Consider the following 22610-nt stretch of genomic DNA (forward strand, 5'->3'; position numbering starts at 1 on the left):
GTCCACCAAGTCTGAACCCTAGTCCTCTCTCCACCCCATCCCAGCATGCTTCCAAGCACTCAGCCAAAACACTTGTAGTCCTTCTCCGTCCTCCTCACCCTTACGCTCCACAACCATGAAAAGGACAAACCTTGATGGCTCCACCTTCAAACCAGAACAAGACTCCAATCACGGCCACTGCAGCCATGCCCACTGGTACAGGCATGAAGTTGGGGGCCTTTCCCAACCACCACCTTGATCTCTACCACCAGCTTTACAGATGGGAAAACTGAGGCTAGGGAGGGAAAAGCCTTCCCCGTGGTCACACAGAAACCCTGCCAGGGCTAGCTGGAGCCTGGGTCTGCCCCCACCTCCTGAGGCCTGTGTTCCAAGCACCTGGATAGGGTTTCTCTGGAAGCCACTTAGCAGGTCTGATGCTACTGCCAGGCTATGTACACCCGCATGTGTGCCCCTGAGGAACAAAGAGTCTGCCAGCTGGGTTTGGGTTTCAAGACATCTGTCGTCGCCCTTGACCTGGAGATCCTAAAAGGAGATTGGGGCCAGAACCGGATGGGGGGGCCACGGGGGGGAAACATCAATAAGATGCCACCTTGCCTAGAAACCGGAGAGTTCGCTCCACCAGCCCCGGAATCCTCTGAGTTCACTTGAGGAGGCCAGAAACTGCAGGGGAGGGCTGGGGTTCTCAGCTTTTATTTCAAACAGCTGTTTAAAGAGCTTGTTTAAAATATAGATCATCATATATATATATATATTTATATATATAAAATATATAAAGAGGAATTGAAGCCAGCCACCCCAAAGAAAAAGCTATGTTTTATAAATATTTCCGTAGCTCCCACATCCCAGAGGAAGAACAACAAAACAAAAAAACATTTACAACCCAAGCTAGTGGTTCCATGTGGTGGGCCCAGTAGGCTCAGACCCTGGGGTGGGCCGGGGGTCTCAAGGGCTACGCCTACAGAACATTCTGTTGAGGACAGACTGACCTCCCACTTCCCAGGAAGCTGGTGTCTCTGGCTACGGAAGATCAAGTCCATACCAGTCTTGCCAAATCCACACCCCTGGCTCCTCAGACCCGCCTGGAAGGCAGCAAGTGGGCACTCCGGGGCCTCGGGCTGCCAGGTTATTTTTAATCTTGTCGGTCTCCTTTGATGCCCTGGCTTTCCCTCCCTGATGGCCCAGCCTTCTGTTCCTGGCAGCTTCCAAGTGGAGGCAAAGCACAAGCCTCCTTCCACACTCGGCATCTGGAATTCAGAAGCCAAAATCCACCGGGTGTCTCCGGCCCCCCTGGCTGGGCTCCAAGGGTCCCCGAGGAGCCGCATGGCCTCACTTGCAGACGTAGCGCTCCACGGTGCGCTCACACCTGCGGCAGGTGACGTAGCAGCACCAGTGGTACTTGCAGTGGCAACGCTCGACCACGCGGTCTGTGTAAGGGTTGTAGCCGCGTCCACAGCACATGAGGTCACAGCTGTCGCTGCCATGTGATGTCTTGTTGCACTGCCTGGAGGGGGATGGGGAGGTCAGTGAGCACCCCCATCACTCACCAGTCACCCCCACTCCCAGCCAGGCAGCCCCAGTCTCCTCCGACCATGGCTGCTGCCTCAGTCCCCCTTGGATAGTGTCTTGGTCTTTGGGGAATTCAAAATAAATTCTTTTTGCCAGGGTCCTTCTCATTTTTCCCTATATTTCTAATAGGTGTTTATTAAAGTGAGGGGGTGTTTTGTTTCCTTTGTCTCTTTTCCTATACCTTCTACTTCTAAATACTTGAAAATGTCTCAAACAATTGGTCAATAATCCTATCTTCATATTTAATCCTTATTTGTATTCTAACAAATACAAAGATCATTTTTACTTTTCGAATCTTAGGAGAAATTTGGAAACAAATGGCATCAGACGTGAGGCACAGGGAGCATCTGGCACTCTCTGCTTGGGGACAGAGGGTCTATCAATCATTTGCCCCCTTTGAATTAGGTGCTTCCCTCCAGAATTTTATCTTATTGGAGGCAGGGAGGGTCTTTGGGTCAGTGGAAGTGCTATGCCCACTTTATAGGTGGAAACAGGCTCAGCAAAGGGCAGAGGCCTGCTCAAGGTCTTACAAGGGTTTGCTTATTCATTCTCCCCACCTAAGAGGCAGAGAATCCATGGGCTGGAAGTGATTCAGGAAGAAATGAATCACTCATGTGGGCAAAGAAGACACTGAAGGTCACTATAAACCCCAAATATCCTTGCCATCGGTTCTTCCGTCTAGTAAGGAAATGTCTGTGCAGCTCAGCATTTAGGCTTCACTGGGATGCTGTCATGGGAAGCAGTGGGGTGCCCACAGTCACGTGGACCAAGGAATCCCAGAGTGTCCTAGGTGGGTAAGCCCTAGAGATGACCAAATCCAAGCCTCGTATGTCATGATGGGGAAACTGAGACACAGAATGGGCAAAGGACTTGCCCAGCATCACACAGGGTGAGCACCAGGTCTGTGAGAGTTCAGGAAGGCTTCCTGGAGGGGGAGGGGTCATTCAGGCCATTGCATGAAAGATGAGTAGGAATCTCAGATAGAAGCAAGGGCATAGGGTGGTGAGGGGAAGGAGAACAAACACCTGACCTAATGTAAGGGGGGGTGACAGACAGATGAAGCAGCAAGGCTGGAGGCAGTGGGGCCAGGGAGGAGACTGGTCAGCAGTTGAGTAGAAGTAGTCATTCAACACCATTAGTGCCTCTCAGTCTTATCCTGAAGGTCTCTAGACCAAGAAAGGGTGGTAGAAAGGGTTTCATTTTATTTCTGGGTCCCAGGCACCCTGACATGCAATTTTTGAAATTTGGCCTCCAGCTTCAGACCTATGATGGTGCCTGTGATGGGGAGCTGAGGAGGCTGGGGCCTGGGGATAGAGCAGGTTTCAGAGTCTGGAATAGGGACTGCTGAGGGGCCTCAGTTCACCAGGCTGTATTTGAGGAGAGCATCTTATCTGGCTAGGGGGCCCAGCTATGTGTACCACCTATGCACCTGCCTTTTACAGCTAGCAAAGCTCATTTCCATCCAACCCCCTGAATCCCTAAATCCCCAGCCTAGTAAAGTTCACATTTCCCCTCCTCCAGGAAGCCTTCCTTGCTGTCCAGGCTGAGTCAGGGCCCCTCTGGGCTCCCCGGTTTCCCTCTGTCACAATCTGAGCACTTGATGTCCCTCCCCAGCCAGCCAGAGCCTCATATAATGGATGTAAAAAGTGTCTGTGGTTGTGAGCCACCGGAGTGGTTTGTTACTGCAGAAAAAGCTGACCCATACAGCTGTCTGCCAAGGCCCATCCTCAGAGGAATGGCTGAGGGCTGAGCATGGCGGGAAACCGGCGGGGGGGGGGGGGGGGGGGGGGCGGGGTGAGGGGAGGATAGCATTCTGAGAAAGCAAAGGTGGCTGCTGGTGCTGTGGGAGGGGGCCTCCTCATCAACAGTTTGGGAGCAAGTCCTTGGGGCAGAGTCATGGCAGCTGGGAAGGAAGAGGCCTGGCAGCCTCAGGGAGGGGGTCGAGGGAGCCAGTCATTCACAAACCCTTCCCAGGGCACTGATCAAGCCCAGCATGGAGGGGCTGTGGGATTCGAATCACACCAATCCTCCAGGTGTGTGGCATTGTCCCCAAGGCACAGAAGACAACCTTGAGCTTCAGGTCCCCCTGCTAGAAAGCTGTGGCATCAGGATGGGAGCTGTCCTTCCTGAGATACACACAGGCACAGCCACCGCAGGCTCCAGGGAGAACCCCTCTTTACTCTGGTGTCCTCAGTGGGCTTCCCCCAGGTCCTGTGGGTTCTAGAATCCTACCCCCACCCCATCCTCATCACACCCACCCCGGGTCCTCAGCCTAGACTCTTGCTCCTTCCTGTCTCTCTGGCCTGACCTGGTTCCATCTTCACACTGCCTGACCTCCTCAATCTGGCCTCCAGATGGGCGCCTGGGCCTCCTCTTACAGCCTGCTGCCCTGGCCCGTGAGGACGGAGCCCCCCAAAGCAGTCCCCCTCTCCTAGAGACAGGAACGTGGGCTGAGGAGGAAGCGAAAGCTGGCCAGGCACCAACTATGTGCCAGACACGTTCTCAGACACCCTCACTCTGGTTCAATATTCTTTTAACCCTGAAGAACACTCGTCTTGTGGAATGCTATTAGGGGCTCCTTAATAAAAGAGTTCCACAGCCAAACACCTCTGGGAAACAGAGGCTTAGACAGATCCTTTACTGCGGGATTCCTCAGAGCCTTTAATATGTTCTCGTGCCTTGCAAAGAGAATTTCCCAGTGTATTTGATTGCACAACTATCTCTTTATAGCATTTCAGGATTGGATTCCTCCTGAACCATCTCAGGAAAGAGCTGCCCCTCTGAATCCTCACCAGCCCCTCCAGCCCACCAGACCCAGGAGGTCTGTTGTCCCCACTGGCTCCCTCCCTCTCTCCAGTCCTGCATCAGCTTCAGCCTCTAGGATAGGCCTTGCTATAGGGATCCCAGCCCTGGCTCTGAAATGGAGGGTTGAGGGGGAGGCGGGGGAGAGGCTAGAAGAGAGAGCTAGGGTCTGGGAGGGGTGGATGTAGGTGGGGACGTGGGAGCACCCTCTCTCCACAAAATGCAGGCTGGCCTCACTCTTCTGCTGCCCCTTTCGAGCGTGTCTGCCCTGGTCCTGTCTCCATGCTCTGCAGACTTTGGGTGTGGCCACAGGGGCTGCCTGCTGCCTCCCCCGCCCCATGGCTCAGTTCATTGTCCAACCAGCAGGTTGTCTGACATGATCCTTCACGTATTCCTTTGACAGACATCTACTGAGGACCTATTTTATGTCAGGCAGCCTCTTTCCTAGCCCTTGTCTCCCACACAGTCATTGTCTCCTCCCAACTGTCTCCGTCACTAGGGGGCAGGTGAGGTAGGGACCTCTCAGGAGCCTCCCTTCCCAAGGAGCCTCTGCCTGGGTGAGGTGCACAACAGCCTCTCCCAGGAGCTCTGCCAGGGGCCCCTGGGACCCCACGCCTCCGGCTCGGCATTCGACCAGGCAGGAACTCCATTCCCCAAATGCCAACTGAAGCCCAACCGACCATGTGTGCCCGGGCCTGAGCTGGGAAGGGGCATGCCCCACATGACTGACCTTTCCTGCCAGGGTGGCAGCAGGCCCTTACCTGTCCTGTGTCCCGTGCGAGCCCACCTTCTCATTCTTCATGCAGAAGTCAGGAGAGCTCTGCAGATAGACGAGCTCCGAGTCCTTCACAGGCCGGATGTCCAGGTCCTTGGGCACCAAGTGCTTGCGGGTACCCATGGGTCGGTGCACCACCTTGGTGGCCGACAGGTAGCGGGTCTTGAGGTCGGCGGCCACATCCCGAAGCTCCTGCAGCCCCTTCCAGCAGGTGCGGATGGAGCAGGAGCCAGAAACCCCATGGCACTTACACTTCATTTCCAGAGAGGCGCGCAGAGCCTGCGGACAGGGGAGGGCGTTGGGCTGGGTGGTGGGGCTCCTTCCCTTGCCTGCCCTGGGCCCTGGCCCCACCCTTCCGCCTGCCATTGTTCTCAGGGAGTCACCGCCTGCTCCGGGCCGCAAGGGACAGGGACAGGGCATTTTGCTCTAAAGCTGCAGGGTAGATCCTTAGCTCCTTCTCCAACCCTGGGGGGCAGCTGGGAGAGGCAGGGAGAGTGTCTTTCGCAGGAGTAACGGTGCCATTCACACACCTACTGTACCTAGTGCTCTCCACTTCAGATGGTTTCGTCAGCACAGAAGTCGTTCATGGGCAACACCGTTAATTTCCCCATTTAAAAAAGAGAAAATGAAGGCTCAGAGAGGCTGAGTCTCCCGCCCAAGGCTACACAGTTAGGAGATCTTGGGCTGGGATTTGAACCCAGTTCTGAGGGCAATTCCGAAAGCCATGGCTTTTCACATTCTCTGCTTTTCCTCTCTCACAAAATGCTTGCTGAAAAAAAGGGAGTGGGAGAAGAAAAGGAACAGAGGGAGAGGAGAAGCAGCAGCAGCAAGAGGTGGGTGCTCGGGGCTGGTCTTCCCAGCGGCTGCCTGTTGCCGCATTGTCACTCAGCACCTGTCTTCATATGCGCTGAGCAGGTGTGTAATCGCTACCTTATAGAGTCGTTGAAAGGATTCAACAAGATGACATGTATGAAAGCGTCTTGTGAACTACTCAAGTTAAATCAATATTTGGTTTTGAAAAATCAGTCTAAGTAAGAATTATGGTGGGCAGGGTTAGGCTCGGGGCCTGGGGAGACTCTAGCCGTGGCTTTGGAAATAACTCTGTGCAACTGACTTCCGCAGGCCTCAGTTTCTCCCTGTGTACCTGACAGGTGTGAGTGAGATGCCTTCTGCACGTCTTCCAGTTCTGAAGTCTAAGCCCCGGCCCCTTGCACTCAGGACTGGGATCCCTCTGCCCTCCCGCCTGCCCTGTGGGCTCCACTGCAAGGGTTAGGGGTCTCCCGGACCTGTCGGTGCATCAAAAGTACAAGGAAACTGAGGCACACGGAGGGAACCTTGCTGCAATCCCATGGGGAGTTAGTGAGGAAGCTGGTCAAGGTCCCAGGGTTCCCTACCCCTCACAGTGCCGGGAAGTGGGGAGTGAGGGAGTCCACTTGGGTCTAGAGGCTGGAACTGTCTCGGCAAAGCCTGTGGAGAGCACACAATGAAGTGAACCTAACTTCAGGATACGCTGGGCTTCCCAAGGGCATGAGGTCCTTCTAAGTCATCCAGGAGAGTAAACCACACTCAGCTCCTCAGCTCAGAGGGCAGGAAGGGCCAGGCTTCCCGAGGTCTCGGTGCCAGGGCAGGGCGTGCTGTCATTGACCCTCCTGGGCCCCTGCGAATGGTCCCAGGGAGGCCAGCTCCGAGGTATCAGGGCCCGGGGACAGGCGTGAGGCACCCCCAAAGTTGAGGACCCTGAGTGGACTGCACTGCGGGATGGGATGGCTGCCAGTGTAGCGGGAGCATGGCAGCATGAGGCTGGGGTCTGGCCGTGGGCAGGAGTGGGGCTGGGTTCTTGGGCAGGAGAATAGCGAATGGCTTCCCGTGGGTTTCCAAGGGTTGTGGGGAGCAGGCCCACAGGGTTCGGAGGCAGAAGTTCTTGGTCTCTAGCCAGACTCTGCTACAGACCACAGGGTGACTTGACCTGTTTCCCCAACTGTCCAAAGACGGCCTGGACGTCCTAGAATCCTTACATAAGGGAGACGAGAGAGAGAGGAAGGTGAGGACATGGAAACCTCTAGACTTGGAATCCCATAGACCTGGGCTCCATCGCACTGTGCGTCCTTGGCCAAGCCACCTAAGCTCTTTCTGCCTCACTTGGGGCCTCTGCACAATGGGTCCAAGGGGGCTGCAGGGAGGAGGTGGTGAGATTCATCCCCAGCTGACACTTCGCCCCTCCGGGATCAGCTCCCTGTCTGTAAGGAGGGGTAATGGTACCTCTTCACAGTGTGGTTTCATGGACCATGGAAGAGAAAGCTAATCAAGCACCCACCACAGTGTCTGGCACACAGATGAATATCAAGTTTGTTAAAAAGGTCCGTTCGTTCACTTATGCATTCATTCCAACCTTCTGTACAATGAGGTGAGGAATTAAAGCAACACTGATCATGACATACATGGAAGGGAAATCATGTTTTGGAGACTAGGGAGGGTTTTTGAAATGGGAGAGGGTTCCCATTAGATCCAAGGAGATGACCCTTAGCTCTCTACAGCCCACGGCCCGCTCCATGCTTCCTCTCATGCCCGGCCTTGGCCCAGAGCCCCAGAGGAGGAGTCTGAGGAAATGTGACAATGAGGACTAGAGAGCACCCAGCCATCCCATTTTATAGATGGGAACAACTGAGGGCACAGAGAAAGTGACTCGCCCAGTGTCACACAGTGAGTTTAGAGCTCCTGACTCCCAGCTTAGCGCTCCTTCTGCTCCACCAACGTTCTCCAACCCAAACCCCGGTGGACCCCCCTGGAGGAGAAGCCAGGCAAGCCCCAAGCAGCTGGAGAGGGAAGAGTCAGGGGAGGCCAGGAACACATCAGTGTGGGGGTAGCAGGGCCCGTCCCCACCCCCTCCCCCTCCACTGGGGCACACCGGGTGGCCCTTTCCAGGCCAACTAGCACAAGCACAACCATCTGGGGTGGGTGGGCGGGTGGGTGGTTACCTGTCTCCCCACTTCACTGTTGTGTAGACGCATCAGTTTATTGGCTTGGGATCCTGTTTTTTTCACCTTCATAGGAGCATCGGAAAACTTGGCCCCCATGAGGAGCCCGTAGCTGAGGTTGTCCGCACATCCTCCCCAGCGGTTCCCGGGCCCGGGTGGCTCACCTGGGACGGGGCCGCAGGAGCAGCCGGGCAGGTCGCCGGAGGTGCAGGCCCGGGCGATGGCGTGGCTGATGGCGGCCGCCGACAGCGCATACACGAAGGCTGACTCCCGGGTCCCTGTGGGGAGGAGCAGGGTCAACCAGGGCGGGTGACCCAAGCATAGGACCGTGCCCAGGGCTGAGGTCCCCACCTGCCTCTGGGGCCAGATGGGGCCAGGGGTGGCGAGTGGATGCAGCAGGTGGAGGGTGGCACTAGGGCCATTCGACTGTCACCCCTCCGTCCTCCCCAAAATAGACTAGCTGACAGGCATACTCACTCTGAAGCCCGAAAAGCCAGCAACCCCACAGGCATACCCTCACACGCTCAGCACACTGCACACCCCACACCCAGCGTCAGGGACTGCTTTCAGGCACTGAGGGCCCCGTCCCTGAGCTCCTCAAACAGCCTGCTGCAGGATGAAAGGTATCCCCTAAAAAGATACGGTCAAGTCCTGACCCCTGGTACCTGTGACCGTGACCTTATTTAGAAATGGGGTCTTTGCAGGTATAACTGAGCTGAGGTCATTAGACGGATCAGAGTGGGCCCAGGTACAACAACGGGGGTCCTTGGAGGAAGAGGGAATCTTGGACATAGAGAGGGCAGAGGCCATGTGACCGAGACAGAGCTGGAAGAGATGCTGCTACAAGCCAAGGAACACACAGACTACGGCAGTCCCCGGAAGTGAAGGCGAGCAAGGAGCACGCGGACCATGGCAGTCCCCAGAAGCGAAGGCGAGGCGGGGATGAGTCTTCCCCCTTGCGCCTTCAGAGGAAGTCCTGCGGACATCCTGACTCTGACTTCGAATTTCCACCCTCCAGATGAAGATGATTCTCCCCTTGTGAGAAGCCCCCAGAACGTGGGGCTTTGTTACAGCAACCTTAGCAACTAAGATGGAGCCAAGGTGCCTTGGCTGTGGGGTCCTGGCCTCAGGTCCAAGCAAGGTACTGCCCTTCTCAAGCCTTGGTGTCCTTAACTGTAGAGTGGGAATGATATACCTACCTCACGGGCCTGCTCTGGAGTTGAGATAATTCAGGAAGAAGGGAGGCTTTCTTTGTAAAGTGTTGCACACACATGGCCTGTCACTGTGCAGGGGACAGAACTGATCCCCTGCCTTTCAAAAGCCTCCTTATGATACACAGGAACCCCTACCCAAATCCATCCCAAATGCGCCCTCCTCCAGAAAGTCTTCTCCACAGGTACTCTTTAATCTCTGTATCTCTCTGGGCCTCTCACAGTACTTTGAGTCGGGCTGGTCTAGAATTACCGTGCAGCACACCTGTCTGCCCTAAGGGTGGGCTCAGTCGCACTCTCGTTATAGACTCCCCATCCCGCCCACCGGCCTCCCTGCATCATTCATTCCTTTGTCCAGGTATGAGGGGTATGCGTGCATTTGTACTGCCATCCAGGCTCCCCTGCACTCCCCGTATGTTCATCCATTCATCAATTCATGCCCAAACACCCATGGCCATGATTAATTCACCCACCCACCCATCCGTGGATCCATCCATCATCCAGTTATTCACTCATCCACCCATCACGCTTCCATCCATCCATCCATGAACACAGCCACCTATCTAAACACACATATATTTATGCCTGAATTCATCCACCTCTACCCACACGCATTCCGCAGGCTCTAGCAGGCCCCGCCGACCCCCTACCTCTCTCCAGGTCGAGCAGATAGTTGGGGGCGAGCTCGATGGAGGAGCAGTTCCAGCGCATGTCGGCGAAGGCCCGGCGGCAGGCCTTCATGACCTCGCGGGCGGCATGCACAATGGTGTGCATGAGCTCCAGGTTGCTGCGGCACAGCTGTACCTGCGCAGACACCAGGCCCTCCAGCTGCTTGCAGTGCTGCGTCTGGTTCAGCGCCAGGGCCGCCGGGGTCTTGGACAGGGCCCTGCACGTGGCCAGAAAGCAGCACCAGTGAAAAGGAAGTCAGGCCGGAGAGGGACCCTCCACTCACTGTATGGCCCCAGCCTCTTCTCAGTGGGTCTGGGGCCTTTACTGGAAGGAGCTGGCAAAGCAGGAGGCCAAGCACTGCTGTCCCCAGTAGGGTAATGGCGCTCCCTTCCACCCTTGTGTGACCTTGGGCACATCCCTGTCCTTTTCTGGGCCTGAGGCCCTCTTTCATAACATAGGATTGTGACCCCACCCCCCGCCACCCTACCTAAGCTTTATTATAATTAGACTAACAGTTTTCTAGTTCACAAAGCATTCACAGCCATTGCTTTATTTAGTCCTCACACAGCTGTGGATTATTATTTTTTATGCAACATCCACTCAATACTGAGCCAGACACTATGCTAGGTGCTAGCTTATAGTCATCGGCATAATATACATTCTTAATTGAGCACTTACTAGATGCACACTGTGAGTTAGGAGCTTCTCATTTTGGCTTCATTTAATTATTAAATCGATGTATCAGGCTGTAAAAATCCCACATACATGCAAGGGATTTATGAAAAGATTAAAGCCACTCAATTTTGTGATAAATGGGATTTAGCCATTAACTTGGGCTTCCCTGGTGGCTCAGATAGTAAAGAATCCACCTGCAATGCAGGAGACCTGGGTTCAATCCCTGGGTTGGGAAGATCCCCTGGAGGAGGGCATGGCAACCCACTCCAGTATCCTTGCCTGTAGAATCCCCATGGACAGAGAAGCCTGGCAGGCTACAGTCCATGGCGTCGCAAAGAGCTGGACACGACTGAGTGACTAAGCACACAGCCATTAACTTGCTGTGTGACTTTAGATAAATCACTGTCCTCCCTGGGTCTCAGTGTCTGTACCTGTAAACTGTATTCCCCAGAGCAGGCTCCAGTGAGACACTCTGAAAAAGCGGATCCATGGTCAAGCACTTTTTAGGGATGTGATATACTATATCCCCTCTTGAAGAATAATAATGCATATTTCCATTTTAAAGGCCCTGAGAAGTCCTGCAGCAAAGCAACAGGCTTTGTTTGTAACTTCCAAGTCTGCTGAGCACAAAACCCTTTATTTGAGGAGTCCTAACCTCATCCATGCTTTGGGAATGCTGGCCTAGGAGGTTCTCTATGAACCCTGATGATGCTATAGAACCTCTGAGCTTCCCAGATCTCGTCTCTGGGCACTGAAATTGTAAGACTTTAGGACCAGGGGACCATCCTGGATTCGCCTTCTTCCCAGGCCTTCTCTCAGGAGGAGATTGTATCAGGCTGCACCTCCTCTAAGTGGAGGCTAGAGGGACCCCACAGTCTTAAAGAGTTCCACATAGACCTAGTCCCTACCCTAGGGCCAGCTGGTCCTCAGAAATCCAGCAGAGACCTTGGAGGGACAAGGGGAAAGCAGGGGCCAGCCTTCAGGCCTGCGTGCTGTGTGTCCCACTTGCTGGGACCATGGCAGACCTCATCCAGGGTCAGGGCTGAGACCTGGCAAGGCCTGGATTCCTGAGCTCCTGGCCTGAGATCCCAAGGGAGGCAGCTCAGTGCCAAAGAACAGCACAGGCCTAGGCAGACTCTTGGCCCTGTCACCCCCGCCTCCGTCACCCGCACTCCCCCGTGACCTTGAGCAAGGCAAGTAACCTCTCCCCTCCCACTACTGTCTGGGGGATTAAGTCCATGAGCGTCACATGTTCTGTCCAGGGCTGACACACCATGGGCAGTGCCCTGTGATGAAATCTACTACACTACTGCATTGGTGACCTCTTCCTACCGTAGCCTCTTGCACTTACTTAGTCAAGGTCAAGGGCTCCCCTCTGACTTCACGGCCCCTCAGGTGGCAAGCCTACCATCACCCCAGTGCTCTCCAGCCTCTTGTCCTTTTCCCCCCACATATTGAAATATCCACTATACCAGACTCCTAGCTTCTCTGACAGGGACTACCCTGACACCATGCCTGTGCCCAGGCTTTTCCTGGTGCCAGGAATGCCCTTCCCCTGTTCCTGTACCTAAATGAAAAAATGAACTTGATCTGCTTGTGGGAGAAATATTTACTAAGCACCAACTCTTCCCAGACTCATTTGGTAATGAAGGACATAGATCCATTCCTCAAGGAGCCCCTCAACGGACAGCTGCACAGACCTGTCACCAGTTATAAGGCAACCTAGATGTTCCAGCTCACGGACTAGCCCAGGCAAGAGCTCAGGCTTTGGGCAACAGCTGTGTGACCTGGGTAAGTTACTCAACCTCTCTGGGCCTCATGCCATCTGTTATAAGAAAATGATAAACTCTATTTCCAAGGATTATGGTTAAGATTTAAATGTGATAATGGCTGGAAAGCATTTGGAGTATTCATATATGGAACTCCTCACTTGCTGCCACTTAAATCTTGGACCAGAGGGAGTCAGAAGACCCGGGTTGGGACTCAAGCTCTGGCCTCGACATGCTGTGCAATCTTGGGTAAACTGCTGCCACTGTCTGAGCATCAGCCACATAATGGGGATTCCTAGAGGCCTTGCAGGGGCCAAGTGAAATGATATGTGCTTATGGGTACTAATAGGTTAGTTGGCTTCCTCCTGCCTCTCTCTGCCATGCCCCTACAACTCCAAAATATAGAAATCTTCCCAGAGGCCTGGGAAGCAGAGCCAGGACAAGTGAGCACAGCCTGGGGGCCACACTGGGGTGGCACAACCCAGCCTGAGATTGACTGTGGGTGACTTGGGCTTCTCCCTCACTGCCATCCCTGGCCCACCCCTCCCCCTCCCCACAAGGCATGAGCTGAGAAAGCTGGTGTAGCTGGTGCAGACCTCAGGCCTGATTGCTTGATCCTGCCAATGCCGGGATACCTGGAGAACCTGCTGCCTGAATTCCTGCAGCCCGTAATGGGTGAGGGGGGACCACACAGGGGCAGTATAACCCCCCAGCCCAGCCTGTTTCTTGGTTGTTGAAACCTCTCTGCCTCCACCCAGCAAACACTGCCCATGCATATGGACCCACTGTCCCAGACGGACACAGCAGTTCCCAGTTTACAGAGCCTCTCATTTCATCCCATTCTCACAATGTCTCAGGGGGCCTGGGAGAATATTACCCACTTTAATCAGAGGAGGACACTGAAGCGGTCCAACGCCTGGGTGCTTGGCCTCCTCTGGATGCCACCTTCCTGGATCCCCACTCTACTGGGCTGGGGTCCGTCCACACTCGGCCTGCCCTGAGCCCCCTCTGCCCATCACCCTTGCCCAGCTTCCATCCTTCCCCTCTGAGCCAGTTTTCTGTTTCTCAACAGGAACCGATTACAGGAGAGATATGAGAAAGCACCCAGCATGGTACTGGGCATACAGCAGGCACACATGCAGGGTGGCTGTCTTCCAGGTCCTTTCCCTGGGCTCCTGCTCAGAAAGTGGATAGCATAAGCTCAGACTTTTCCTGGGGAGCTCAGTTCAGGTAACTCCTGAGCACCGGGCACTGCGGCTCCTGGGAGGGGTTCTCTGGACTCCTGGGGTCTGGATCAGCCACTCTGGGTCAGTCTGTCCATCTGAAGTCATCAAGCATCCACCTCCCCAGCTGGTGGTGAGAGAAGTTCTATGAGGGGGATCCAGCGTGGACAATGAGGCTCAGCCTTCCCAGGAGGGCGGAGGACAAACGGGAACCATCCTGGAGGTGCTGGGTGGGCACGGGATAGCGGAGAGCACAGCTGGGACAGAGCGGCCAGCTGCGGCATGCTGGGAGAGGCCGGCTCACGGGAGCGTGCAGAGCGGGAGATCAGGAGGCGGGAGGCAGCGGATTCCACTCCAGAGGAGGGCGATGCGGTCATCTGGTAATTAGTGGTAATGACCGTTTCTAACTAAGGCCCCCTTGGGGAGGTAATCAAGGATTAGGGTGGGAGGCGGGGGAGTTACCCGTCTGGACATCTCGTCCGGCTTGCCTCACTGCAGCAGACCCCTAATTGAAAACATTTTGGTTTATCTGGGGGTGGGTACATGGGGGAGAAGGTGGAAGAGAGGACATGAGGGGACAGAGAGTTCACAGGCGAGGCCTATGCCAAGGGGGCCGTGGGGACGGCTGAGGTCTCCTCATTCAGGAGCTGGGGCTCTCCTGGGAATGGTGGGGTGGTGGTGAGGGGTGCAGAGACCTGGGTTTCAGCTCCAGCTCAGCTGCAACTTCGGGCAAGTCACCGTCCCTCTCCAAGCCTCAGTGTTCCCCCTCCATTGTGCAAGTGGGGACACTGAGGCCCAGAGAAGGGTAGGGCTTGCCCAGACCTGTACACAAGCAGCCAATCAGAGAATCAGAAGCAGAGCCAGGCTAGAACTCCTAGATCACAGGCTAGGGCTCTTTCACTCCACTGTAGAGATGAGGAAACTGAGGCTCAGAAAGGCGCGTGATTTGCCTGAGGTCCGGCTCACAGCTAGTGAACTGTCAGAGCTCAGGCTGGGACTCAGGTCTCCTGACTCGGGTCCAGCGCTTCTCCCAGCCTCTCCGCGGCAGCTGTGTCCCTCTGAGTCTCTCAGGACTCTTCCTTGAGAGGCCTGACCCAGAATGAGCAGCAGGCTCACTGGGGCCACTCCATCCACCCTGGGGCTGCCTCCAGAGGCTCAGAGAAGGCTGGAACCATCCCTTCTGCCCCCACGACAGCCAGAGAAGGTCCTCCCCACACTCTCTGGTCTGAGTCTCCCACCATTTGGCTTGGGTAGGAGGGATCCCCCCAGGTGTTTCCACCCCCTCTCCCTTACCCCCACTCCACAGGAAGTTCAGGCTGAGTCCCCGGTCCCCACAGGTGGGCATTCTGGGTCATTCAGCCACGTCTGCTTTCAGTTCCCATGTCAAATTCCCCTCTCCTCGTCAGCTTACTTTCCAAAGCCCAAGGCAGCAGGGTCCCCTGGCACATCCTTAGGACCCCCAGCTTTTCATCCCCACTGTACACTTCTCTATTCCTAACTTTCCTGTGGTTCCCTGAGACCAAGAGGAAACACAGCCAGGCAGCTTCAGTCCAAATCCTGCCCCTGCTGCCTACTAGCTGTGACACCCTGTTCATTAAAGACCCGCTGAGCCTCTACTTCCTCTTCTGTTTAATGAGGGAGATGGCCGAACCACTTCACATGGTGGTTGGGAGACAGATGAAACAGCATACATCAAGAACGTAGAACAGTGCCTGGCATATTCCAAGGCCATATATATACACATATGACCTTGCCATATCGTCTGCAAAGCCATATATACACACACACAGATACACATACACATGTTGTTATTCTTAAACTCCACTCTTTCTCCTGCTTCCTCCTGTATCTTCAGCTCCAGCAATTTAACCACTATCAAAGAGGTCTGGCTTCATGGAGCCTGTCTGCCTGGCTTCTGATCCCACATCCACCATTAATTAACTAGCTGTGTGACCTTAGGCCGGTTACTTAACCTCTCTGTACCTTAGTTTCCTCATTTGTAAAATGGTAGCGATAAGAATGTCACCTACTTCACAAGAGTATTATCAAAGTTAAATGTCTAAAGCTCTGGGGATTTACTAGTAAGCTCCTGTAATTCCTGGCTTCTCTGTTTCCCCACACGCGCAGTCCTGTCCCTGCGGTTCCTTCTGCCTAGGATGCCTGCTTTGCATTCCATCCATGGCCATTGAAATCCCATCTATCCTTTGAAGCCTGGCTCAAAGTCACCTCCCTTCCATGGGACTAACCACTCTTTCTCTGGGCTCCCATGCTCCCTCTTCCAGGACACAGCCCAAAGTCCACTTTGTATCGTTATATGTCTGTTTCCCTCAAGAGGCTGGAAGTGCTTTTAAGGCAGACACTGAGGTATACTCATTTTTTTGTGGCAGCCTAACCTATGCAGTGGGGATAGCATGGATGTTGGGCTTAACTAGCCATCTACTGCAGACCCTACCAAGCCACATGCCAACTTGGAGGCCCGTACAAGTCACACATTTTTCAGAGGGAATGATAGCAATGTCCCCCACAACATGTTAGTGGCAAGCCCAGTTCTTGGCCTCTGATGCTCCTTGTGCCCTTTAACAATGCCTTTCCCTCTCTGGACCTCAGTTTCCTTATCTATACAATGTTAGTGGTGGGCGAGAAGGACTTGGGCTCCCTGATCAGAGGTTCTTACCAACTGGGGCAGTGCCAGGTACGAGCAGAAGAAGGAAAGTGGCTGATTTCTCATAAAACTAATCAGGAGCAGCTGAGAAAAGTTGGTCCCCCGCCCCCCCGCCACCCCACACACACACATACTGGGAAGCCGCTGAGCCCAGGCTTCTCCTTGCAAACAAGAAATGCAAAAAGATGGCGTTCCCCTCTCCAGAGGAAAATTAATCAATAACTCAGCCCCAGAAGAGGCAGGGCTGGTGACCTCAAGACTGTTTGCTGGTGGCCCAGCCACTATCGCCCTGTCTTCCAGCTAATCCACGAACCTTCCTCACAGTCCCTCCCCAGCTTCCATAATCTGTCCCCTGCCTGTCTTATCTGCGTGGCTCCCCGCCCCCGACCTGGAACTCTATAGAGTGTGTCCTGTCCTGGACTTTCCAACCACCCTGGGAGTTCCTCCACCCAAAAGGGCCCTTCTCTCACTGCCCCGACCTGCCAAACTTCCAGAGATTCCTCAGGTCCCTCCTAGGAGAACTACCCCGGAAAAATCGACCTAGGGTCCCAGTACCTGCCCCCCACCAGGTGGGCTCCTCTCCTCTCAGTCCCACAGCACTGCACTGGTCTCTTCTGGAGCACTTGGGAGTTATTTACAGCCTGGGCTTATCTCTTCCAGACCAGAGGGCAGCTTCTCCAGGAAGCGGCTGGGTTTTACTCCTCTCTGCCTGCCCTCACTGCTCACAGTCCTGCACAGAGCAGGCACTCCCTTCTGCTGGATGGAAGATTTTCTCTCCCACCTACACTTCCATTAATAATTTCTGTCTAAAGGACTGTCTTTCACATGTGCAGAGCATCTGACAGTTAAGGAGGTTCTTTCATGAGCCCCTTCTCATCTGACCGGAGTGAGACAGAGGCTCTTTCCCTCCTTTGACAAAGAAGCGCGCTGAGACTCCCAGAAGCTGAGAGACACTTTCCCAAGGTCACGCAGGTGGGGCAGTCTGGACTGTTTGAGGACCTCCAGCTAGGGTCAGGAGACTGACAAGGCACGTAATATTCAGCAGGCCTTGTGTGCAGAGCACAGACCCCTAAGACTGAGCACCTCGACCAGGCTCTTTCCATCTGTCCTGGTGGAGGTCTTGCGTAACTCTCAGCTGCACAGGACAGCAATTCTGTCGCCTTCCACACCCTGTCTCGCTCCTCCCGCAGGTAAGGACAATATTTTACAGAGGAGGAAAAGGAGGCTTAAGAAGGGTGACTCGCCCACAGCCCCTAGGCTACTTCTGCTCCCCGGTCTTGGGTACGCTGGCCCGATCCAGGGGGCCCCTTAACGCTCTCCGCCTCCCCCGCCCTCGGGGGCCCATCTGCGTGGACGCGGATCCCCTACTTACAGCCACTTGATGCCATAGCACACGCCGGTCTGGAGCGCCAGGGCGAAGAGCAGCGCCTGGCAGACCTGCGGCCGCGCCCTCATCCTCGCGCGGCGGGCGCGCAGGGGGGTCTCACCCTGGGGAAGCCGCGCCGAAGTCCAGCCGCGCTCCCGGCCGCCGTCGCTAGTCCTGCGCGCAGGCCGCCTGCAGTCGGGGAGAGCGGAGGCTGCGGGTTAAGGCGGCGCGTGGGGCGGGGGCCACGGGCGTGGGGGGTGGGGGCGTTTTATTCAAATTACAAAGGAAGGGTTGGGGCCCGGGGAGGCCGGGCGCGCGGCGGGCGTCGCCTCCAGCCCAACATAGTCCCGGACGCTGCCGGCGTCTGGCTCAAATTAGGTGCCGCGGGAGCGCGGCCGAGGGCGTGTCCACCTAGAGCCGCCCGCGGCGAGAAGAGAAAGGGGCGTCAGGATCAAAGACTCAGGAGAGACCAGGCGGAGAGACAGCGAGAGGGAGAGGGAACCTCAGAGAGCGAAGCTGAGAGAAGCTGAGCAGAGGGACAGGCACACAGCCCTAGAAAGCGACGGAAGGTGTCGAGGGCAGAGGCTGAAGGCGGGCAATGGGAAGAGCAGATTCTGCGCCCAGGATCTGGGTTCTCATCGCCGCAGTATTGTTAGTTATTGCCGGCTTGGGCATTCTCCTTCCCCGCTGGGGCTCGGTTTACCCCCTCTGTAAACTGGGACCACAGTTGTTATTCAAACTGTGATTATGACACAATTCACCTTTTAAAAAGAATATAACGCGATCGATATTTTTTTTCCCTCCCAGCAACCCTGAGAGATGCTACTATCACTGCCCCTATCTCACAGATGAGAAAACTGAGGCCTGGAGATGTGAAATGGGATTGGTCAGCCAACGAGCGGCAGTCTTCTACGCTCACGTCTACCCAGTGTCGGGTGAGATCGTGGACCGTGAGAAGACAAGGAAACGGGGGCTTGCTCTGGGGCATCAGTTTCTCGGGCTGTGACGGGTAGGATGAGAAAGGGGATGGCAAAAGTCTTTGTGCAGTGAGGGCTACTCAGGGTCCTGAGATTCCTAGTTCCTCCAGCGATGCCCTCTTGGTGGGTCGGATGGTGCCCAGGCCGGATCGGAGGCGGGGCGGCCTCGCCTTGGCTAAGCCGGGAAGCTCACGGGGCCGGCGGGATGCCGCCTCTGGCCGCCAGGCGGCGTCCTGGGGCCGCGGAGTATCCTTACTCCGCCCGCAGGCTGCAGAGTCGCTTTCTCCGCCTTTTCTCTGTTTCTTCTTCCCCCGCCCCCCTTCTTCATTCTCACCTCATTAACTCCCTTCCCAGCTTCTCCCAAATTTACCAACACCTGGCGTTAGTCCGGAGACAAACACAGTCCCAGCCCCTCCTCCCTGGGGAGGAGCAGACAAAGGGGTTTCTTCCTAAAGGGTTTGGGGAGTTGGAAAAAGGAGGCGCCTTAGTGGGGGGCGCTTGACCCAAAAGGAGGTGTTCTCATCTGACTGTCTGACCTTGGACCTTCCACCACCCCAGCCTCAGCTTCCCAGTGTATAAAAACAAGGGCCTGGACTTCACGCATCTCCTGAGGTCTTTCCAGTCTCCAGTAGTCTGCAGGTATTTTGAGCCCCCTCTCCCTAAGTTCCCAGTATTACATCTATCTGTGTAGCGTGTGCGTGCACGTGTGCGCCTTAAGAGCACACACACGCACAGACACATATTTTAAATCCCACTGTTTTCTGGGACCTTGCGGCATGACCCAGAGCAAGGCAGGGAGAAACCTCTGAATTACATTTTGTTTCTCCTCCGCAGAGTTCTCCCAAGCTAGTGGTGCTCGCTCTAAGGCACTGGGGGCGGGGAAGCAGGAGTGGTGTTTCAGCTGGGGTCTTAAGTCTAACTGAGCCCCCTCTTCCCACACGCTCCTGAGAACGAGAAAAATATCGACTGGATATGCCGGGAGCGGCGGAGGGGGGGAGATCGAAAACTCTGGTCACTGTCCCTCCTCGCCCCCACCCCCTTCCAAAGTGTGGGCTCCCCCCTAAGGCGCCCAGCATTCCAGGGTAGGGAGAAGGAAGGGCTGCACGCGGAGAGAGGAGAGCGCGGACTCACCGCAGGGGATCCGTGTCCAGCCCAACGCGTGCAGAGAGAGAAGGGGGCCGCGCGGGTGCGCACCGGGACCCAGGCCTCCAAGCTATCCCTGGCTGTTTCGGAGGGGCCCCGGTGGTCCTGGGCTTCTCCCTTCGCTTCCCTGGCACGTCGCTGGGGGAGGCGGCTCCCGGTCTGGGCCTCTGGGTCCTGGCAGATTATTCCTGTCCACTGTCAGAGTGTCTAGGACAGCCGCGAGGGCCGCTGGGTCACCCTCAGCCTGCGCCTGGAGGGTCAGGGAGCACGCTCCTCCCGGGGCCCCCGGCCCGCTAGGGGGCGCTAAACCCGGGTTCGAGGTGGGCTAGGCAGCAGCCTCCCGTGTCCTGGGACCTTGGGCAAGTCCCCTTCTCTTTCTGGGCCCCGGTATCCCGCTCCCGGCATGGGGTGAAGAGGAAACTAAGTGCCCTCTCAGATCTGGTCGTTCTATAAGACCCTCCACTTTGCCGCGGTCCGCCCCGGACTGCCCGACCTCTTGCTTCAGGCCCGGCTCGGAACCTGCCTTGGCATCAGGCGTGTAGTGGACCCGCATCAAAGCACAGTGTCTCTGGAGAGATAAGCGGTCCCTTCCTCCTCCCGCTGGGGAGAAGGCTCAAGCTTCCCGGCTTGCAGCGGGCGAGAGCTGAAACCTCCCCGGCTGTGCACACCGTGGGCACCGCAAGCGTAGCCGCAGGCCCGCTCCAACAGGTGGTTATAAGGCTTGGGCTCTGTAAGGCCCTGGAAACCCCTCTGCCTGCGAGGCTGCCCCTCTAAGCCAGAGTCGACGGGCGCACACCAAACACCCGCGCCGGCCCTGGAACCCGCACCCGGCGCTCACGCTGTGTCCACGCCGCGAAGGTCGCTTCGGGCCCGGCCCGAAGCCAGAGGGTGCGCAGCTTACAGAGCCGACCCGGAGAGCCGGTGACGCCGAGCGACTGCTTCAAGGTTACCTGCAACGCCAAGCAAGGCGAGGCCCTCAACACGGCTTTGACTCTGGCCGCGAGTCTTGCTAGATGTGCCTGCTGGGCTGCGGACGATGCGCCGGGTGACCCGCGAAACGGGTTAGTTTGGAATTGGGAAGGGTGGGGTGGGGGAACTCGGGGTTCCTCCCACTACCCCCTCTAAGCCAGACCTCGAGCGCCTAAGGACCGTGAGGGTCTTGGAGGTACCTAAGCTCGGGGAGGTGGGAGGTGTGGGGCCCGTGCGCGAGCTCAGCCAGATGTTCGCGGCTGTTCCAGAGGTGCCTCGGGGCCAGGACTGGACTTTCTTCCTCCCTATCTCCGCTAGCCTGGAGCTCAGGTCTGTAAACAAACTCTCGATTCTCCCCCTTTCCCCCACCCCCACCCTGCTGCTTCTGGAAGCAGGTCTCAAAGCAAGCCGTCCGCCCCCGCCCCCCAATTTACTAGGAGCTGCAGTCGTTCTCTGCCTTTTGCCACCTTCTCCCGCCCCACCACACACACCCTCTGCCGCTGGATCCAAGTCCCCCACCCCCGGGATGGCTCGGGCATGACCTCATCCGTGGGCTGACTCGGAGGGAGAGGGTCGAACGGGGCGGCGGGGCGGGGGGGAGAAGCGGGACTGGAAGGCTCGAGGCGGGCCGCGGGGTCTGTACAGCCTATCTACCTCTCATCCGCTTAGAGCCCGCGCCCCGAGGCCCCAAGCGGTTGCTCTCAGCGAAGGGACTGCCTGGGAGAGCCACGGAACAGACTTACGGAGGAGGACTGGCTTTGCTTGCCCGGGAGCGGGTGCCCAACGGGGTCCCCCACACCCGCCCCCGCTCTGGCAGGTCCCGGCTGAGAGCCCACCCTCTGCCTGCGGCCACGGCTCACCTCCTGCGGCGCTCGCCTGGCGGGGCGGGCCAGGGAGCGGCGAGCGCGGCCCCTGGAGGACCCGAGCGCTCTCCCGGCTGGGCAGGCGGCGGGGGCGTCCTCTTCGCGAGCTGCCTGGAAAGGACGCCCGGGATCCTGGCGAGCCGCGGCCGGCTGGGGTCCCTCGGGGACTGGAGGGCGCTCGGCTCCCCAGGCCTGCGCTCGCTGACTCGCCCGAGTTCTGCTCCGCACCCGGCAAGGTCTCCGGGCGCGGGCAGCCCGAACTGCTTTATAAGGAGCCGGCAGCTGCTTTGATCCGCCCACGTCAGCGCGCAGAAACCCCACCGGGTGGCTCGGGCCGCGAGCGCGGGGGGCGGGGGCGGGGTCCCCGCGGATGCCACGGACCCGCGGCGCCAGCGGCACGAGAGGACGTCGCACCCTGTGAGCTACAAAGAGACTTACTAATTATAACTCTAACTGGTGGTGTGTACTGAGCGTGCAGGCTGTGAGCCTACTGCGTGCCCGGGGCGCTTGGGGCCCAGGTAGGGCTGATTTCTAAACCTGACTGCAAGCCCCGTTTGGATCCTCCACCCTGTCTGGTTGGGCAGAAGAGGAAGCCACGGTTCAGAGGGAAGTCAGACTTAGGTCTGAGTGCGGAGCCCGGGTGTCCCTAGGAGTTGGTGTTGAAGCTCCATTACTATAAGCGTCGTGGGTCAGGAGAGCTGCCGTGGCAGCCCAGGACCAGCTTCTCCAGCTCACCTCTCCAGACCTCCTCTGCTCCAGTTCTTTGCTGGGAACTCTCAGCAAAGAAAAGAGGTGCGAGGGCTTTGTGCTGCATGCGAGGCGGCTGTAAACCTTAGGCAACAAGAAGGCAGATGTCCCATCTATGGGATGAGTGTTGGGGAGTCTGCCTGGTCCTGGGTAGACCACCAGCCAAGGACTGGGTTTCAGAAGCTAAAGCAGACTATGGTGCTTCTTGTGCACTGTAG

The 22610-nt window shown here is 56.6% G+C and overlaps 1 protein-coding gene across 2 annotated transcripts; it reads right to left on the bottom strand.

Annotated features, from left to right (window-relative positions):
* Positions 1-791: 791 nt before the first annotated feature.
* Positions 792-21831, bottom strand: WNT11 (Wnt family member 11). 2 transcript variants are annotated; one of them, XM_052652601.1, is made up of 7 exons: positions 21643-21831; positions 17700-17882; positions 9980-10215; positions 8119-8396; positions 5130-5422; positions 1331-1501; positions 792-1244 (listed from the first exon to the last, which is right to left on the bottom strand). In XM_052652601.1, the coding sequence occupies exons 2-7, from the start codon at positions 17780-17782 to the stop codon at positions 1130-1132; spliced, it is 1176 nt and encodes a 391-aa protein (XP_052508561.1). In that variant the 5' UTR covers positions 17783-17882; positions 21643-21831; the 3' UTR covers positions 792-1129. The 2 variants fall into 2 exon arrangements, with proteins under 2 accessions (XP_052508561.1, XP_052508562.1); XM_052652602.1 differs by lacking the exon at positions 21643-21831 and adding an exon at positions 19802-20007 and having other exon boundaries at positions 1120-1501.
* Positions 21832-22610: the final 779 nt, after the last annotated feature.

This window comes from Budorcas taxicolor, chromosome 15 (genome assembly GCF_023091745.1).
Source record: "Budorcas taxicolor isolate Tak-1 chromosome 15, Takin1.1, whole genome shotgun sequence".
NCBI lineage: Eukaryota > Metazoa > Chordata > Mammalia > Artiodactyla > Bovidae > Budorcas > Budorcas taxicolor.

Bases quoted from the DNA above. Each gene is read 5' to 3' on its own strand.
- WNT11 (XM_052652601.1), bottom strand. From the start codon at position 17,782: ATGAGGGCGCGGCCGCAGGTCTGCCAGGCGCTGCTCTTCGCCCTGGCG. The intron at 8,397-9,979 runs GTAGGGGGTCGG...TCCTCCCCACAG, and splicing joins TCTGCTCGACCTGGAGAGAG to GGACCCGGGAGTCAGCCTTC. The intron at 1,245-1,330 runs GTGAGGCCATGC...TCTGAATTCCAG, and splicing joins GTGGAGCGCTACGTCTGCAA to ATGCCGAGTGTGGAAGGAGG.